General features: G+C 44.1%; 1 protein-coding gene across 3 annotated transcripts in view; it reads left to right on the top strand.

Annotated features, from left to right (window-relative positions):
* The first annotated feature begins 3,818 nt into the window (after positions 1–3,818).
* The window catches only part of TSHR (thyroid stimulating hormone receptor), a 50,609-nt gene continuing 37,172 nt past the window's right edge, over positions 3,819–17,255 (top strand). Inside the window, exons 1-2 of one of the 3 annotated variants that reach the window (XM_074542530.1) lie at positions 3,819–4,070; positions 4,483–4,760. In XM_074542530.1, the coding sequence (XP_074398631.1) occupies positions 4,585–4,760 (176 nt within the window). In that variant the 5' untranslated portion in view covers positions 3,819–4,070; positions 4,483–4,584. Of the gene's footprint in view, positions 4,071–4,482; positions 4,761–5,342; positions 5,537–17,255 lie in introns of those variants that run through there. The other 2 variants (XM_074542528.1, XM_074542529.1) reach the window with 2 other exon arrangements.

The following is a 17,255-nucleotide window of genomic DNA, read 5'->3' as shown; positions in this document are numbered from 1 at the left end:
TTAAGCAGTTCTTATTTATTTTAGAGTCTATTCTGAACCATCTTTGTGTCAGCTTTGCCATTTTTTATATGGAATCTTTTATCATTTCCACTTTTGATCCCTTAGAAATGGCTGGGAAGATACTTTTCCTTCCATTAACACTTTCTGAACTATCACCACTGCCACAGAGCTGTTGGCATGCCAAAGCTTCTGATGCCAGTATTTATGTGCATGCTCCTTTTCCCTAATAAATGAAAGGTATTCCAAAATACTTTGCTCTTGGTGAAAGAGCAGTGAAGCAAATTACCCTTCCTCTTTTTTAGGAATCTGAAACACAATTATGATGGAGTAGCTAATGCAGGTTACCCTATTAGTAATGTTAAGTACACCAGACAAGTGAGTAATTGGTTTATGATAGGCTACTGAAATGACTCCAATCTTGGGACTACTTATCTTCCCACCAATAAATCTGTTTTTCCTTTGCTTTGTCCATACACAGTGAAATATAAAAAATAACTCTGAAGTTGGAATAAAAGAGGGAGAGAGGCAGGCTGCCAGAGAGTAACACACAAGATACTGCAACAAATCACTCCAGCTGTACTGTAATTAGAGACGGGATACACATCTCTGGTCTTTTCTGGCAAACTAGGTCATGTTGTGAGAATTAAGAACTCTGTTATGCTCAGAGCTGTACTAGGTCATCAGAATTGGTTGTGAGAAAACAGAGATTAAGCTGGAAGATATTTGAAGCTGACAAGCTGCCTCTGGACAGTGCCAGGCAATATTGTCAGGCTCACATCAGCTTCCACCAAAGTGAAATCCTGGGGTCCTCCTGTCACACCAGCAATAGAAACACACTCTGTCCCCACATGTCTCGATGGAATTAATGTACACTGAGCACCAGTGTCAACCAAAGCTTTATACTCTTGTGGTTCAGATGTGTCAGGCCAACAAATCCACACAGTCCAGAAAACACAGTTTCCCCGTGCCTCTACCTGGCTAAAGGCAGGGCTCCTCTAAGCCTGGTCATCCTTCTTTCCCTGGGCATATGCCTTGGATATTCCTTCAAGGGGATAGGACATGTCATCATCATCATACCTGGCAGTTCGGCTACGGGCAACTGGAGCTGCTTTCCTTCTGGTGGAACTCCCTCTCTCAGCCCTGTCTTCCTTCAATTCATGCACCCATCATACCAGAACAGCAATAGATTTTCCATCCCAGCTCCTCATGTTTCTTCCACAATCACGCAGGTAGAACCACAGCTCAGCTCGTGGGGTGTACCTCTCTCGCCATCTGGGAAACGTCTGCCTTGGATACCAGAACCTCTGATCTGTACTGCCGAGATTTGGAGAAGGTCTTCTTTAACCTCCTCTCTGAGCTTCTTGTGACTCTCCTCTATCTTATCCTCTAATTTCTGCATATGTGTTTCTACCGCTGCGATTCTGGCATGTGTTGGGCCTTGTACAGCATCTGCATATGCTCAGAGCTTCCTTGCCATGTCAAGCACAATCTCATCCCTCTCATCCCTCTTCATTATGGCTAAGGCAGAAGCATATTCATGTGGCCCAGGTTACACAAGTTTTCGCCACATCACAGACGTGCATGGAACCAAGTCTGGGTTCCTAGTTGTTATGTCATCTGAGAAGATAATCTGAGAAGCTAGAGAGAGGTCCAAAAGAAACAGAAATTCCTTTGATGATACATTGGTTTTGCTGGATAATTTTGTATGCTTTGTTGTCAGCCTGTGCCAACGAAAATATTTCTTTGCCAAAGCCAAAAGGTGCAGTGCAGAGAGATAATTTCTCATTTTTAATAAGGTATACAGTGTCCCTGTTACTGTATACCTTATACAGGAGCAAGCTGTTACTTTGGCAGTAAGAAGAAAACCAGAGGAGAATGTAGACAGGTATAGCACTGCATGATTTTTGTAAAATGTAACACATTAGGTGAAATTTAAGTGGCTGATTACTCCCATTGGGTAGAGGATCCAAGGCAAGCCTAAATCCACTAAACTTTTATGTTTGTTTGATCTCTGATATATCTGCATTTAATTTTTAAAAATTATGGTCATGGGAACCACAACAGCATGAGAAGAAAAAAGAAGGCAAGTCCCACAGATCCTGGCAAAAGCCTCCCTTAGTACAGTTGGACTCTGAGTTGGTGTTTCCAGATCTGGGAAAGATCAGCAGGATTGAATGGAGCACACAGTACAGAACCCTGAGCTTGCCCCACTATCTCATTCTGGTGATTTGCCCTCAGAGATCAATAAGATCTCAAATTATTATGAAATAATACAATTGTGTCCCACAACTGATATCATTGGTGGATGAGAATTTTTATCTTGTCTCTGGTTCCAAAAACAGGAAGGCAGGCTATGCCTCATGAATGCCAGGCAATATTACCCTGAGTGTTGGACAAGTGTAGGTTTTGCAGATTGTAGCAACTGTGGTAATGTTGTATTTGCTGACTCTCAGCTATGCCAAAGAGTATATGGTGTGTTTAGTTTCCACAGAGGACAAGATGGCTGGGACAGGACCAGATGGGGTACCAGCACAGAAGTAGATGTGTTTCCACTCTCAGAACCTGTACTGCTCTGTGGCTTTCTTCTTCATGAAATGTGTCGTTAGCTCTTGGCTGGGAAAGAACATGATCCCGCTGCTGAGAGATGGCAACCGTGAATACCTTGGCAGCAGCCTTGAGCCAGCCAGTCTGGCTTACACCATGCTGGGGTTGTCTCCCTTAGCACTGGCCAAAGTGGTGAACAGTTACAAGCCCCATGTCTTGGGGCTTGTAACAAGCCATGACTTGGCTAGACTGAGTCACAATTGTGTCTCATCTGTGCCTCTGTGGACCGTGTATCTCCCTTGTTCATTTACCTTGAAATTCAGTGATCTGCCTGTGGCTTTGTTGTTATTTAGTCAGGTTGGTACAGACACCAAAATGTGGTAGTGAGTGGTGGCTCTCAGGGCTGCAGGTGAGTTACAGATGTGAGCAGTGTGTCAGAAGGGCATGACTGAACAGGGCAGAGGATAGCCAGTGTTTCTAAGGGAATTCATGCAATGGAGTCTGAAATTCTCTAGGACACTTGTGGGTGCTTCAGCTTGACTTCTCTCTGGGAAACCACCAAAGGATACACCACCCTAAATGGGATAAGTGTAACTCATGGAATTCCTCACTTATACGAGATTTAACATAAGCCCATAAGATCAGGATTTATATTAAAATTTCTTTATGGCCATGGTATCACCTGCTTACCTTAAAAAAGATGTATTGAGGGGATTAATTCCATTTAGGAAACACATACTGGTGAACTGACTTAAAGTACTTTTAAAGAGTTATATCAAAATAGTGTCTGATGTATTGTACTCAAAATGTTTGAATAACTAATGTAGCTGGAGAAGGACTAATTATCCAAGAATAATGTAATCTAATTTATACTGTGCATAGGTTATATTTTCGAGTTTCCTCCTCTGAAGACTACAAACATTTATGTTGACATTTATCTTCTTGTATACCTGCTTAAGGTGACAATAATTCCACTTCATTTCTGTCAAGGTTAGATTTTTTTCCCCCATTTTTTTATTTGGTGGATGGATTTTATCTTGTCTGATAATGTGGGAAATGCTACTGTCTCCTCTTTTGCTCTATCCTGTCGTTTTTCAAAATCACTCTTTTGAACTTTCTGTGCTTTTTTAACGGCTATACATTTAGTGTATGTCTAACTTGCAGTTACTTGTTGCAAAGGTCTGCTTTAACTTCACCGCTTTCACAGATGAGTTAGTATGGCTCTTACTCAGCCCCCTTCCTCCTGTTTCTTTTTGCAAAGATGCCAGGAGTAATGGTCGGGGTCCGACGTTTCGCCGCTGCCTTTGGGGGCAGCTCGGCGGGCCGGTCCCGCTGCCGGCCGGCGCTCGCCCCGGCAGGGCAGGGCAGGGCAGGGCTGGGCAGGGCAGGGCTGGGCTGGACAGGACAGAGCCCGCTGGCCCCGTGCGGTGCTGACCGCCCGCGGCAGGCGGCCCAGGAGCCCCGAGGCTGCGGAGAGAGCGCGGGCAGCGGCGGGGTCCGGGAGCGGCGCGGCGCTGAGAGCCGGGGTGAGAGCCGGGGAGCGGGCGGTGAGAGCTGGGGAGCGGGCGCTGGGAGCCGGGGAACGGGCACTGCCGGGGACCGGGCGGTGAGAGCCGGGGAACGGGCGCTGGGAGCCGAGGAGCGGGCGCTGGGAGCCGGGGAACGGGCAGTGAGAGGCGGGGACCGGGCGGTGGGAGCTGGGAGCGGGCACTGCCGGGGAATGGGCGCTGGGAGCCGGGAGCGGGCCCTGCCGGGGAACGGGCCCCGGGATACCCCGCAGAAGGGGTGCGGAGGAGCGGGGGCCAGGTCCAGGATGGCTGGCCGGACGGGCGCGGGGCCGGAGCGAGGAGAGGACCCTGCCCGATGGCGAGGGCGCTCAGGGCTTGCTGAGACCTTTCCTGACCCCGCTTAGTGAGGAGGCGGCGTTGTCCAGCACAGGTGCCGCCTTTCCCCGGCAGCTTCTCCCGGCGGGGCAGCGCGGTCTGCCCGTGCAGCTCTGGGATCTCCTCGTCTCCTCGGAGAAGCGAGGGACGGCGGAAGATGCTGTGCCTCATGGTAGCCTTCCTTCACCAGTTGCTGCTGGTGCTGGTGCTGTGCAGCCGGGGCACGGAGAGGTGTCCTTCAGCCTTCTGCGAGTGCTCTGACTGGGAGGACTACAAAATCACTTGCAGGGACATCTACTTTATTCCGAGCCTCCCGGAGGACACCCAGACCCTGTGAGTACATGGGGATGGTTTAGGGAAGGCAGCTGTGGGTGTTCATACTTTGCAGGCAGGAGATGCTCTGAGCTGATGTCCTGTGAGATAGGAGGTGGTGAGAGGGCAGAGGTGCTGCAGATTACCTGGGCAGTACAGGAGAGTGGAACAGAAGTGTGCAGACTCTGCGTGTGGCAGGAGGTAGGAAAAGTGACTCTCAAACCTTCAAGAGCTGTGAAGAGATGGTTCATTGGATCCTAAGAGTTCTGTGAAAAATGTAGGAAAATAAGTAACTGGGCAGTTTGTGGGCAAAGTGAGCAGTAGGCTGGATGGATTCTGTGTGGCAAGTGCTTAGGGGATGAGGGGCAGGAAAGGTAGATCAAACACAATTTTGTAATTAAAAACCAATAGGAACTGGATGGGTCACCTCACAAAGACTTCCACAAAATCCTCTGTGCATTTTCAGCTTCTTTGTCAAAGGAAGAGAAAAGGAATCCGTGAGAATTGAGAATCCAAGTATACTGTCTGGGAGACAGGGCACTTCAGATGAAAGTGTGGAGTATGGGATAAAGCAGCAAATTTAGAGCTTGCCAAAGGCATAGAGTAATTCAGGTAGCTCAGCCTAAGTGTTTGGTACATTGTGGGCACAGTAGGAGATCTTGTCTGGGTTCTTGCTGCCAATCCAGATGAGCATCTTGTGTCATATCTGAGAGTCACATACTGTAATGAGACTGAAATGGCACCTGCCAGCTACAACTAGAGATGAATCACTCCTGCCTTTCACTTTGTTTCTTGAGGTACAAAAGTTTTGTAGTCTGTATGGAAGTTTTATAGTCTTTATGGAAGGTTCATTTGTAAATATAGATTACTTTCTGATAAAGTAAATGAACTCAAACTCAGTTGATTTAATTGCAAGGTAAACTAGTAACAGATTGATTCATTTGTGTCTTGATAATGATTCTCGGGACTTTATATAAATAAGAACCATTAAATTATTTGCACTTATTTGAATGCTTCTCAGATTTTTTAACACTGAAAGTAAAAACTTAAATTGGTCACTTGCCTAGAAAGAAAGAAAAAATATTTATGTTATTTCCATTATTTTTGCTTGCCTTTAATTTTTTGGATGGCTAGACTGCAGTATTTCAGTTAATAATATTTTAAATTATTCACTTTTTTGTTATTATACTTTTATATATACAGTTTATTTAGGTTGAAATTGCAGTAATGCTATGCCATGCACCAAGTAGTATGTTCTTTGAAATCTACCATAAGTTAGAAAATATAGCAGTTTCAGTTTATGGGAGAAAATACCTTTGTACAGGCATTTAAAATAGTTAATAGAAACAATGAGATCACATAATGAAATTTGATACTTCCTTTGAAATATGCTGGTTTGATGGCTGAGAAGTACCTCTCTGCATACAGCTCCACAAATAAAGCACTTTTGCCACTGGAATTCTAGTGTTTTAAACACCTGTAGTAATGGGGGATGTAAAATTATAAGCCATTGTTTTGAAAAGACAAAAACACCCAGTGAAGATCTTATTTCCATGGGAAATGTAATTAATGAAAACAACAGAGAAATATTTTTCTGTTTATTTGGGGTGAAATTCAATCATGTGCACCTATTGGAGTGACCATTGCAAACTTCTCAAGATGTGTACTCCCTGCCATGTCAAGAAAATATTCCATGTAATGACAATTGTGATTTTATAGTGCATGGTAGAAGTGGTAGAATGTGTGCTGCATAGTCTTTTATTTGAAAGCAAATGGGAGAATTATCTGAGGAAATAAGGAAAACAGAATTTTTACACACAACCTTCCCAAACAAACAAGAAAACAAAACACAACCCAATCAACCACAAAAAAAAACCCCACAGTTTTTTACTTCAGTTTGAAGTTTTCTCTCTGGATAAAGTGTGTTAATTTTCCTTCTATTCTCTTATTTGAATTGCTGAAGTCTAGGGGACTGTACCCAATTCTGTAGTCCCTTGCTCTCTGCAAATGTCTTAATATTTCTTTCCCTCAATATGTTAAGTGGGAGTTATAACATTTACCTATATGTGGTTTTTGTTCAGAGTGGTTTCAGGTGCTTCAGGCTGGATTATTTGCACGTGGCAGTTAAAACAACACACAGATTTTTGTGAGGTTGTAAAGTGTGTGCCCCTGATTCCGTCATGTTTTCATCTTTTTCTGTACAGTGGGCAGCAGTTCTGAATCAAAGCCAAAAGATTCCAAAATAATGGGAGTTTCTGTTAACCTTAAGAACAAATAAACTCTTCTTTGAGGTGAGATATGTCACTGTACATATTGCAGGCTTTATGTTTAAACTCTCTACAATTTTCCCTAAATGCAGCAAGTTTGTTACTTTAGGCAAAGTAATTCTGCTTCTTGGTGGTAATGAGTGAACCTCAAGATTGCTAATTTAAAAACTTTTTTGTGTGGCTATTCAGGTTTGTAGGGTTTGTAGGACTAAGAGACTGGTGAGACTAGGAACACTTTGCCAGCTTTTGGAGATGATGAGCTCTTTTCAATGCACAGGATCTTGAAACTCCAATTAAAGTTTCATTCTGATTATTCAATCAGAGCTGTTCTCATTTCTCTTTTACTACTTTAAAAGAATGGAACAAACAATTTTTTAAGAAATGCCTACAAGAAATTCCAATAAAAGTTTATTTCTAACTCTTTTAGTAGAAAAGGGGCATGAACTTAAGCCAGAAAAGTGCGTTCATTTTAAACTGTTATTTATCTAAATATAGTTAATGCAGGTACTTATCCAGAATTCCTGAATGCACAGATATTGATTTTGAATATGACCTTTTTTCAGTATAACATTTTTTTTTTCACCAAAACCCCACAGAACATTTTTTCAAAGATATAATTGCATCATAATTCTTGAATTATTGTAATATGTTTCTTGGCATCATTCTGATTACACATTCATGATCCCAGCATCACCTCAATGCACTTCTCAATTATTTTCATTTTATAAATCTATTGCTAATTGTTTTTAATTCTTTTTCTTTGACAATAAAACTAATAAAGTTTTGCTTCTTATTCAGTGTGCATTACATCTTCTACATTCACTTACTAAAATAACTTAATCTCTCCCTTCCCTTCCCTTCCCTTCCCTTCCCTTCCCTTCCCTTCCCTTCCCTTCCCTTCCCTTCCCTTCCCTTCCCTTCCCTTCCCTTCCCTTCCCTTCCCTTCCCTTCCCTTCCCTTCCCTTCCCTTCCCTTCCCTCAAGAAGGTTTCTATCCTGTACCCAGGTGCTATTTTCATATCAACATAATCAAATTTGATTGAAATTGAACAAGAGGATGTTAGGCAAGGACAGAGGAACTGGTATATAAATAGATACAAAACCAGTACAGTCTTCAAGAATATGCTCTTTACATTAGATACTAAGCTACAGTTCTGCATTTGCTCCTGTAAATTTGCCAGAGGTAGGGTACTGCCTTCTGATTAATGCCCATATATTCTGTGTATTCTGTAGGTAATACAGAATGGCTACACATTTCGAAATAATTTTTTAGTTGCAATTAATTTGTTTTCCAAAAAATATGTGATTATTTTCATTTGTAAAAGTATTTGACTATTTCTGAAGACAGAGCCAGATTTGAACCTTCTTAAAATAAGTATTTTTTTTACCAAACACCATTATACTTACCAAGTCCATGAAATCATTTTATCAATTGCCTTTCAGATAATGATTGAAATAATTCTATGTACATGGCTGCAACATAAAATTTTTCCTAAATATTGTATTTTGCATAAAACTATCCTTTCTTGTCAATTCTGATGCTTGTTATTGTACGTACCTACATATTTTGCTTAGAAAGGCATCATTTTGCTTCCATAATCCTGCTATTAACACACAACAATCCTGCATTTGACATACAGTAGATCAAATACACTAGGTCGAAAAATTAGCGTGTATTATTGTCTCAGTTAAACTGAAATGTTACAGTGAAAGGATTTGTCCATTTTATATTAAAATGTTACAGTGAAAGGATTTGTCCATAATCCCAATGGTAAATTGAAGCACTGTTGTAAGGGTTCTTGAAGTAACTTACAAACTGTGCACTGCTTTACTGTATATACACAGGCCAACTCAAAGTGAGCAGATGAAGAACAGGATTGAGGGACTAAGGGAATAGAGAAACTGCTAAAGACCAAAATAATACCTTGTGAACATTGAATACAGTATTTTCTTTCATTCCTTATCAGTCATTGGATCAGTAACATTTCTTGTACATTTGGAACATTTAAATTTCCTGTGTCATGGCACAGAAACTTATCAAGTGCTAGGAACTGTACAAGCACAAACCAAAAAATGTAGAAACAGCCATTACTTCAGCATTTTTGAACTACACACATAGTTTGCTCAACAGAAAGCAGGAGGACTGCAAGTAGTTCTTTTTTAATGCTGTGAAGAGATTAATCTCAATGAGAATATCACACATTTTTACAGAAGACACTGGTAAGATAAGGCAGTAGAAATTAATTTTTATCGTTTCCTCATTTGAGAAGATGACGAGTTTTGATCATCATAGTAGCAAAAGAGTTGTTTATACCAGAGTTAAAAAAACCTCTTATTTTTGGAGTTGATTTCAACAGTGGTTTAACAGACTGATTTTGTAAGTGTTACACTACACTGAATCTTGGATTGCTATTATAATCAGTTTTCATTACAGTGTTTTCTTTTGGCATAACATTCCAACCCATTACACTTCAGAGGCACACAACAGCCTTCTCTTGAATTGGGAAACAGAGTTTATTGATAAATCTGTAAAAGGAAAGAAAAAGCTTAAATTTTGCAACAACAAAAAAAAATCCACATGACTACTAAGGAATAATTTACGGATTTTTTGCAAATAGCTAATATCAGTGGAGAGGGCAACTTTTCATGAATCTGACTCAAACAGTCTGTTTATATTTGCAAAATCAAGAAATGTTTGATGTTTTCCTTAACATGGGTTTACAGAACCTCCAAACAGCCTATAAAAGGTGATATTATATATAAAAGGTGATATTATATATAAAAGGTGATATTATATTTCAGTTATATATTGAAAATTGGACTGTCTCAGAAAGTGTTTTAAAAATGTCTAAATGATCTGCCTTCATCACCAAGTGCGACTGAACCTTCCCACATGCTGTTCAGAGAGACTACTCTGAAATGCTAATCTGCCAAACCAGGAATAAGGAAAATGAGATACAGTCTCAGTTCTTTAAAAACTCAACTTTAAACAGGCTTTTGTGTTCTGCTGGACTCAGCCCTTACATATCCTTATGTTCACAGACTACACAATAAAGAGTCTCAAAAAATTAACAATATGTATTGTGAAGCTGCTAATAGCATAGCAGCTTCTTAACCACACTTAGGTGGCTACTATGTGGTAGCCAAAATTTAGAGAGTAGAAAAAATAGCTTGTATTACTCAAAAATGAGAAGTGAGCCATCTGCAAAAGGCCATTTTATGTCAACACCTTTTATTCTATTCAAGATTGTGCAAACCAGCCAGTGCCCTGATACCTTACCCAAGTCAATGGAAAACACTCAGGATTTTGCCAAGTGCAGTGCTATGGACTCAAGCAATGAAGCAATGAGACCAGCTATAATAAACACTACAATTTAAGCCTAAATGAGCTGCTGACACATACTAAAAGAAGATTAGTTCTCTCTTGAACTCCAGCTAGTGGGTGTCATCTCTGTGAATGCAAAGAAATACACATTTAAATTCAACCTTTCTCTTTACAAAGAAAGGTTGAATCACACAACATGAAAAGATTGAGCTAGTTTTTTCTCACAAATAAGTAGATACATGCGGAGAGGTTCGTATGTGGCCCGAAGTTTAGAGTCCGACTAGCTGAGGGCGAAAGGCCGACGCCCCTCTGCAATTCCTGGCCAGCACCCTTCGGAGCCTGATGGCCTCGGGCTGTGCTGGCTGCGGACTGGCGTACCTCGCTAGTATATGAGAGGAACGGAGCTGACCATTTCCCGGGGGTTAAACATCGGTTTATTGACGGTGATGCCGCATCCAAACACCGGGAAACCATCCGGGAAAAGTTTTTTTTCATAGGGGGTGCAAACAGGATTATAAAGCAAGGGGGTGGGTACAGACAGAGCCAATCAGGAAAGGTGAGGGGATGAACTTCACAGAACTGACACTCCATGGAGACCAATAATCAAAAGGTAAAGGAGGTGTCCTGGGACCCCCGCCAACCACCATCTCTAGAGAGGAGAAGGTTCTCGAAACCTGGGAGGAGGAAGGGAGTGATTGACTGGACAGGGAGGAAACAACTTTCACTTATAAGGGAAACCAGGGGAGGAGCAATTACATATCGGCAACTATGAATAGCAGTTGCTATAGCAACTTAGCTGACAGGCTAGCAGTGGCGGGAAGAACTGGGGGAACGAAACCATTTTACACATAATAGGGGAGAACAATACATAAATTGGGGGAATAACACAAGAAACTTAGCAACACACTACCACATCTCCCCGTTTTTTACCAAATAAAAATTAAAATGAAGAGAAAAGTCCAAATTAAGCTTAGAATGCAGGAACTCGCAGCTGGTCATGACGAGTGTCTTTGTCTTCTGAACATTGCAAGGGACAGTGGCACTCGGCGCAGTCAGTTTCCTCCGGACTAGCTTGCAAATTAGGAGGATGAAAATCAAAAGTGAGTTGGGGAAATGTACTAAAAGACAAAAGGTGAACAGTTAAACGCAAAATACTTAAACAGATGGTTCTGCCCCAAATAATAAATCCAGTTCGGGAGAAGAAGAAGAAATGGGGGAAGGAGGTTGGGATTAATAAACCAGAGGTAGTTCAGTGACGAGAGGGGTAGGAGCAGCAGTCTCAGCATTGGGGAGGAAGTAAACATCTGAGGAAACTGATGGTGTTTGGGAGGGTTTTCTCCGTCACCGCGAGCACGCCTGAACTTGTGACTCAGCTTCCTTCTGCATCCTCTGCTTCGGGATGAGGTGCTTGACTCATTTGGATGGTCTTTTTCCTCTGTCTTCTTCTTATCTTGCTTCCGCCTCCATTCTCTGTAGTCTTGGCGCATGGGACACTGAGGCATCCAATGCCCCACCTTGCCACAGAGATGGCAGGGATGGGTTGCTGATGTCCTCCTGCCGGACTCAGAAGTAGAAGGACCGGCCACGGGGGAAGCTTCAGCCTCTATGAAGTCTTGCTCGGGGCATTCAGCAAAATGCACAGATGTTCTCTTAGGCCTTGGGGCCAGGGAGACTTGACGCACTACGACATCTATCATGGCTTCTACTGTGGGCTTAGGACTTCGAGGGAGAGTTTTTATAGCCTTGCGGCAGTCAGCGTTGGCATTGCTATAAGCCATCTGCTCAAGCATTTTTTCCCTGTCATCCTCTCCGAACGCTTGCGCTTCCACATATCTGTATAGACGTTCGATAAATTCCATGTATGGCTCTTGCGCTCCTTGCAAAACCTCAGCATCTTCCCATTGGGAGGTAACTACCTCTAACTTAAAGAAGGCCCGCTCAGCTGCCCGGGCCGTCTCTACTAGCTGGGATGGGAATAAGGCTTTAGCTTGATTTGCCCCTTCAGCCCACTGTCCTTCACCCAAAAGATGTTCTTGGGTAATTAACTGACCATCTGCGTCATGGGACAGTGTAAGGTTCCCCCAAAAACTTGGGAGTACTTCCACTATTTCCCTCCTCCATTCCCTCACCCAGACCCTAAATTCCATGGGTCTGAGCAGGCTAGAGAAGAGGGACCTTAAATCCGTCGGTACCAAATCTCCCTGAGCAAGGGTATTGTGTAGCAAACCCCGGAAGAATTCTGACTCCCGGGAGTAATCTTTCTGAGCTTTGCATAGCTCCTTTATTTGGACCTGTGCTAAAGGCACCCACTGTGCCCGTGCATTTCCCCTTTCTCTTATATGATATGTTACCGGGGCGGCTTCTAATAGGGGAGCTTGCTCCAGTTTCCGGCTTTCCCCCCCCCCCTCCTCTGAACACAAAGCGTGAGAGCTGGGGGGGGTGGCGTGGGAACCGAAACTGGAGGAGGTTGAGGCGGGGTTTGGCGCTGACGTAAGGCAAGGGAGTGGGCGCGGCAAAGTACCCTTCTCCGCCCCCCGGACGGCGTTCGGAGGCGGAGGGAAAAACGAAAATGGAGCGGGGGGGAAAGGAGTGGGGGGCTGAACCGGGGGAGGGGTTTGAGGAGGAGCTGAAGGTGGGGCGGAGTGCTGAGGAGTGAGCGGGACGGAGGGAGGGTATGAGAGAGGAGTAACTGGGCAAGGGGTGTGGTCAGGGTGAAGGAAGGGGTTGGTGCTTGGGAGGAACGGGTTAGCGGAAGAAAAAGCAGCTCTGGCGGCAGAGACCGCGTGGTCCCCGCCATCTTGGACGGTAAAGGAGATACTTTGTGGAATTTCCTTACTAAACCGAACAAACTTAGGGGTTGAAACTGGGGACTTGAGAACTGGGGTAGAGGGTGAGGATATAGGAGGAGCCTGACTAGGGCTCCTCGGACGGGGAGGCTGAGCAGGTCGAGAGGGAGCAGGGGCAGAATGGTTTCCCTGCTTTTTGTTGGCCTTTAAAATCCCTTTCGAGGGCTCCTGCCTGTGTGAAGAGGGAGAGGGCTGGGGGGTAAGGATACGGGAACCGGGAGAACTAGGGAACAAACTCGAAAAAGAAAGATCCTTTCTTGAACTCCCGGCTGGGCGCAGCGAAGTTAATACTTTGCTTGCCCAGTATGCCACGTTAGACAACCGGGATTCCCCAGCGTTAACCTGTTGGTCTAATTTGGCCACAACGGCTGCCCAAAAGCGCGGCTCTTTCGCAACTTCTGGGGAAACTTCAGGGAAATGTGAAAATACCCATCTAATCAACACTATCAACTCTTTCTTGGGGGCAGTAAAACCTCTTCCAAGTAACAAACCCTTAACTACAAAAAAAACTCCTTTTTGGGTTTTGCTCTGACCCACACCCATGATCGTGGGGGGTGTAGCGACCCCACCACGGCAAACCGCGCGGAAAAGCCGCCCTGCGCTGAAAGAGCCCGCCACAACCAGTCAGCGCTGCGCCGAGAGCCCCGCTGCTGGGCCTGGCGTCACCGTGCCGGGGCACCGCGAGCGCGAAAGGCGGCAGACGGCAGTCCCCCTCGTAGAGCTCCCAGGGAAAATTAAAAGGGCAGGGGAGGAACCGAGTCCGGGGTTCACCTAATCAAAGAGCGTTGCAAACGAAAAGTTCAGGCGGATTAGTCCACTGACACCGGAGGAAGTCTGACGGCTAGTAGATTTAAAGTCCAGTCCGCGGGGTACGGTAAAGCCCCCGCGTGGGCGCCATCTGCGGAGAGGTTCGTATGTGGCCCGAAGTTTAGAGTCCGACTAGCTGAGGGCGAAAGGCCGACGCCCCTCTGCAATTCCTGGCCAGCACCCTTCGGAGCCTGATGGCCTCGGGCTGTGCTGGCTGCGGACTGGCGTACCTCGCTAGTATATGAGAGGAACGGAGCTGACCATTTCCCGGGGGTTAAACATCGGTTTATTGACGGTGATGCCGCATCCAAACACCGGGAAACCATCCGGGAAAAGTTTTTTTTCATAGGGGGTGCAAACAGGATTATAAAGCAAGGGGGTGGGTACAGACAGAGCCAATCAGGAAAGGTGAGGGGATGAACTTCACAGAACTGACACTCCATGGAGACCAATAATCAAAAGGTAAAGGAGGTGTCCTGGGACCCCCGCCAACCACCATCTCTAGAGAGGAGAAGGTTCTCGAAACCTGGGAGGAGGAAGGGAGTGATTGACTGGACAGGGAGGAAACAACTTTCACTTATAAGGGAAACCAGGGGAGGAGCAATTACATATCGGCAACTATGAATAGCAGTTGCTATAGCAACTTAGCTGACAGGCTAGCAGTGGCGGGAAGAACTGGGGGAACGAAACCATTTTACACATAATAGGGGAGAACAATACATAAATTGGGGGAATAACACAAGAAACTTAGCAACACACTACCACAGATACATAAATATAGAATTGAATAATTGAATTGAATTGAAACCTAATACTGTAATTTATCATAGACTCATACAATAGTTTGGGTTAGAATGCACCTTTGAAGACCATCTAGTCCAACCACCTCTTGAAGGAGCAGGGACATCTTCAACTAGATCAGGTTGATCAGAGTACCATCCAGCCTGACCTTGAATGCTTCCAGAGGTGATTTAGCTACCACCTTTACGAGCAATCTGTGCCTGGGTTTCACCATGGTCATTGTAAAAATGTCTTCTTTACATCTAGTCTGAATTGACCATCTTTTAGTTTAAAATCATAATGCCCTGCAGCAGGCACTATGAAAAAGTGTGTCCCCAGCTTCGTTAGAAGCCCTCTTTAAGTACTGGAAGGCTGCAATAAAGTGTCCCTGGAGCCTTCTCTTCTGTAGGCTGAAAAAGCCCAGCAGAAGAAAAGCTCAACATTTCCTTGCAGAGAGGGATTCCAGCTCAACCTTTCCTCATAGAGAGGGATTCCAGCTCAACCTCAACCTTTCCTCATAGAGAAGGGTTCCAGCTCTCTGATAATTTTCATGGTCCTCCACTGAGCCTGCACCAGCAGGTCCACATCTTTCCTGTGCTTAGTACTCCAGAGCTGGATACAGTACTCCAGGTGGGGTCTCACTAGAGCAGAGGGGCAGAATCCCCTCCCTTGCCCTGTGCACTTGGAGCCTTGGATAAATGACATCTGCAGCCCTTCCCTTGTCCCCTGATGTAGTCATTCCATCAGAGAAGGCCACTGGGTTGGTCAGATGGGATTTGCCCTTGGTGAAGCTGTGCTGACTGTCTCAAATCACCTCTCTGTTTTCCATGTACCTTAGCATAGCTTGTGGGAGGATCTTCCCAGGAACAGAGATGAGGCTGACAGATCAATAGTTAGTCCCAGTCCTCCTGTCCACCCTTTTAAAAGATGGGTTCAATGCTTTGTCCTTTCCAGTCGCCTGGAACTTCATCCAACTGCCATATTAAAACAATACACCCTCATATTTTCGTGCATTGTGATCACAGATGTACCTATTTCATTACTTTTGAGCTAAATTTTGATTTTGACCTAAACTCAGTACTGCTGCCTCTTTTACCCTGAACTTTAAACTTTTATGATGGCCTGCTATGAAATGTCCTCTAACTACAATAGAGAAGAGCTGTGTTTCTGAAATATTGAACTAAAAGCCTATAAATTTCTGCAAAGAAAGTTCAAACAGGATCATGAAATTTCAGAAAAGAGCAGTCAGAAGAGGCTCACTTCCTACAGGGAAAGAGAGTAAGAATAGGCTGTAATTGCTGGCTACTGTTGCTTTTAATCAGAGAACCACTAAGTGCCTATAATTGCTGCCAGCTGCTCAGCAGAGGTCAAAAAGTCAAACTGAATGTATGAATTATTAAGATAGAAATACAGATGAAAATAAAGGATTTTTTTTTTTGCCTCTGATCATGTACATCGCATCTGCAAAAGGACATTCAAATATATGAAATTACTTGCACACAAAAAATAACTACATAGCAGCCACTACCCTGTGTTTCCTCAGATCCTCCTTTTTGCCTCACTGGAAGATGTGCATGCTGATTTATTTTTCAGACACAACCTCCCTTGATCACCATGATATTTTAAAGATGATAGGGTAGCCTTAGAATGATATCAGCCAGTGCCCTCATTGCCCTTAGGTGCAACATCCCCGGTCCCATGGATTGATGTATGTCCAGTACATCCCAGTGTCTCTTTGGTCTATCCTCTACTTCAATAATGCTCCATTTCCTCAGGCTGCACAGCCAGGCAAAGGACTTAAGTGGCCTGGGAGCAAATGAAATGAAAAAAAAAAGTTGCAGAGAAGTGACCTGATTTTGGCTGAAATAGAGTTAATTTTCTTCATAGTACCAAGTATGGTGCTATGGATTGCATTGGATTTGGATTTGTGCTGGGAAAAATGTTGGTTATTCAGGGATGTATTAGTTATTGTTGAGCAGTGCTTAGAGTGTCACAGCCTTTTATGCTTCTCATGCTACCCCACCAGGCTGGAGGTGCACAAGGAGCTGGGAGGGCACACAGCAAGCTGGCACTTGGCTTTGTTGAACCTCCCACAGTTGCCTTGGCCCATCATTCCAGCCTGTGCAGGACCCTTTAGAGAGCCTTCCTACCCTCCAGCAGATCAACATTCCTGCCCATCTTGGTGTCATCTGAAAACTGGCTGAGAATGGGATCATTCCTTCCTGCAAAGTCTTTTTTATTTCAATCCAGTCAGAAGCACTGGGTGATCACAAACTGAGCAAGGATAATCTCCAACATTGTGGATTGGTGTTTTCTATTTGCTATAAGTTCACAAGTAACCAACCTAAATTCTCTCCTGTCAGTCTGAGAGTGTCCATATGTACCTCAGTTTGTAGGCAGAGGATACATTAGCAGTAAGAGATTACTTTCAGTACCTACCTGTCCCAAACACTGACCCATACAATTTCATTTTGAAGGAATCTAGTATTTCT

The sequence above is a fragment of the Zonotrichia albicollis genome, chromosome 6 (genome assembly GCF_047830755.1).
Source record: "Zonotrichia albicollis isolate bZonAlb1 chromosome 6, bZonAlb1.hap1, whole genome shotgun sequence".
Taxonomy (NCBI): domain Eukaryota; kingdom Metazoa; phylum Chordata; class Aves; order Passeriformes; family Passerellidae; genus Zonotrichia; species Zonotrichia albicollis.
Note: the sequence above shows the minus strand (reverse complement) of the source record. Positions and strands in the feature narration are given on the sequence as shown.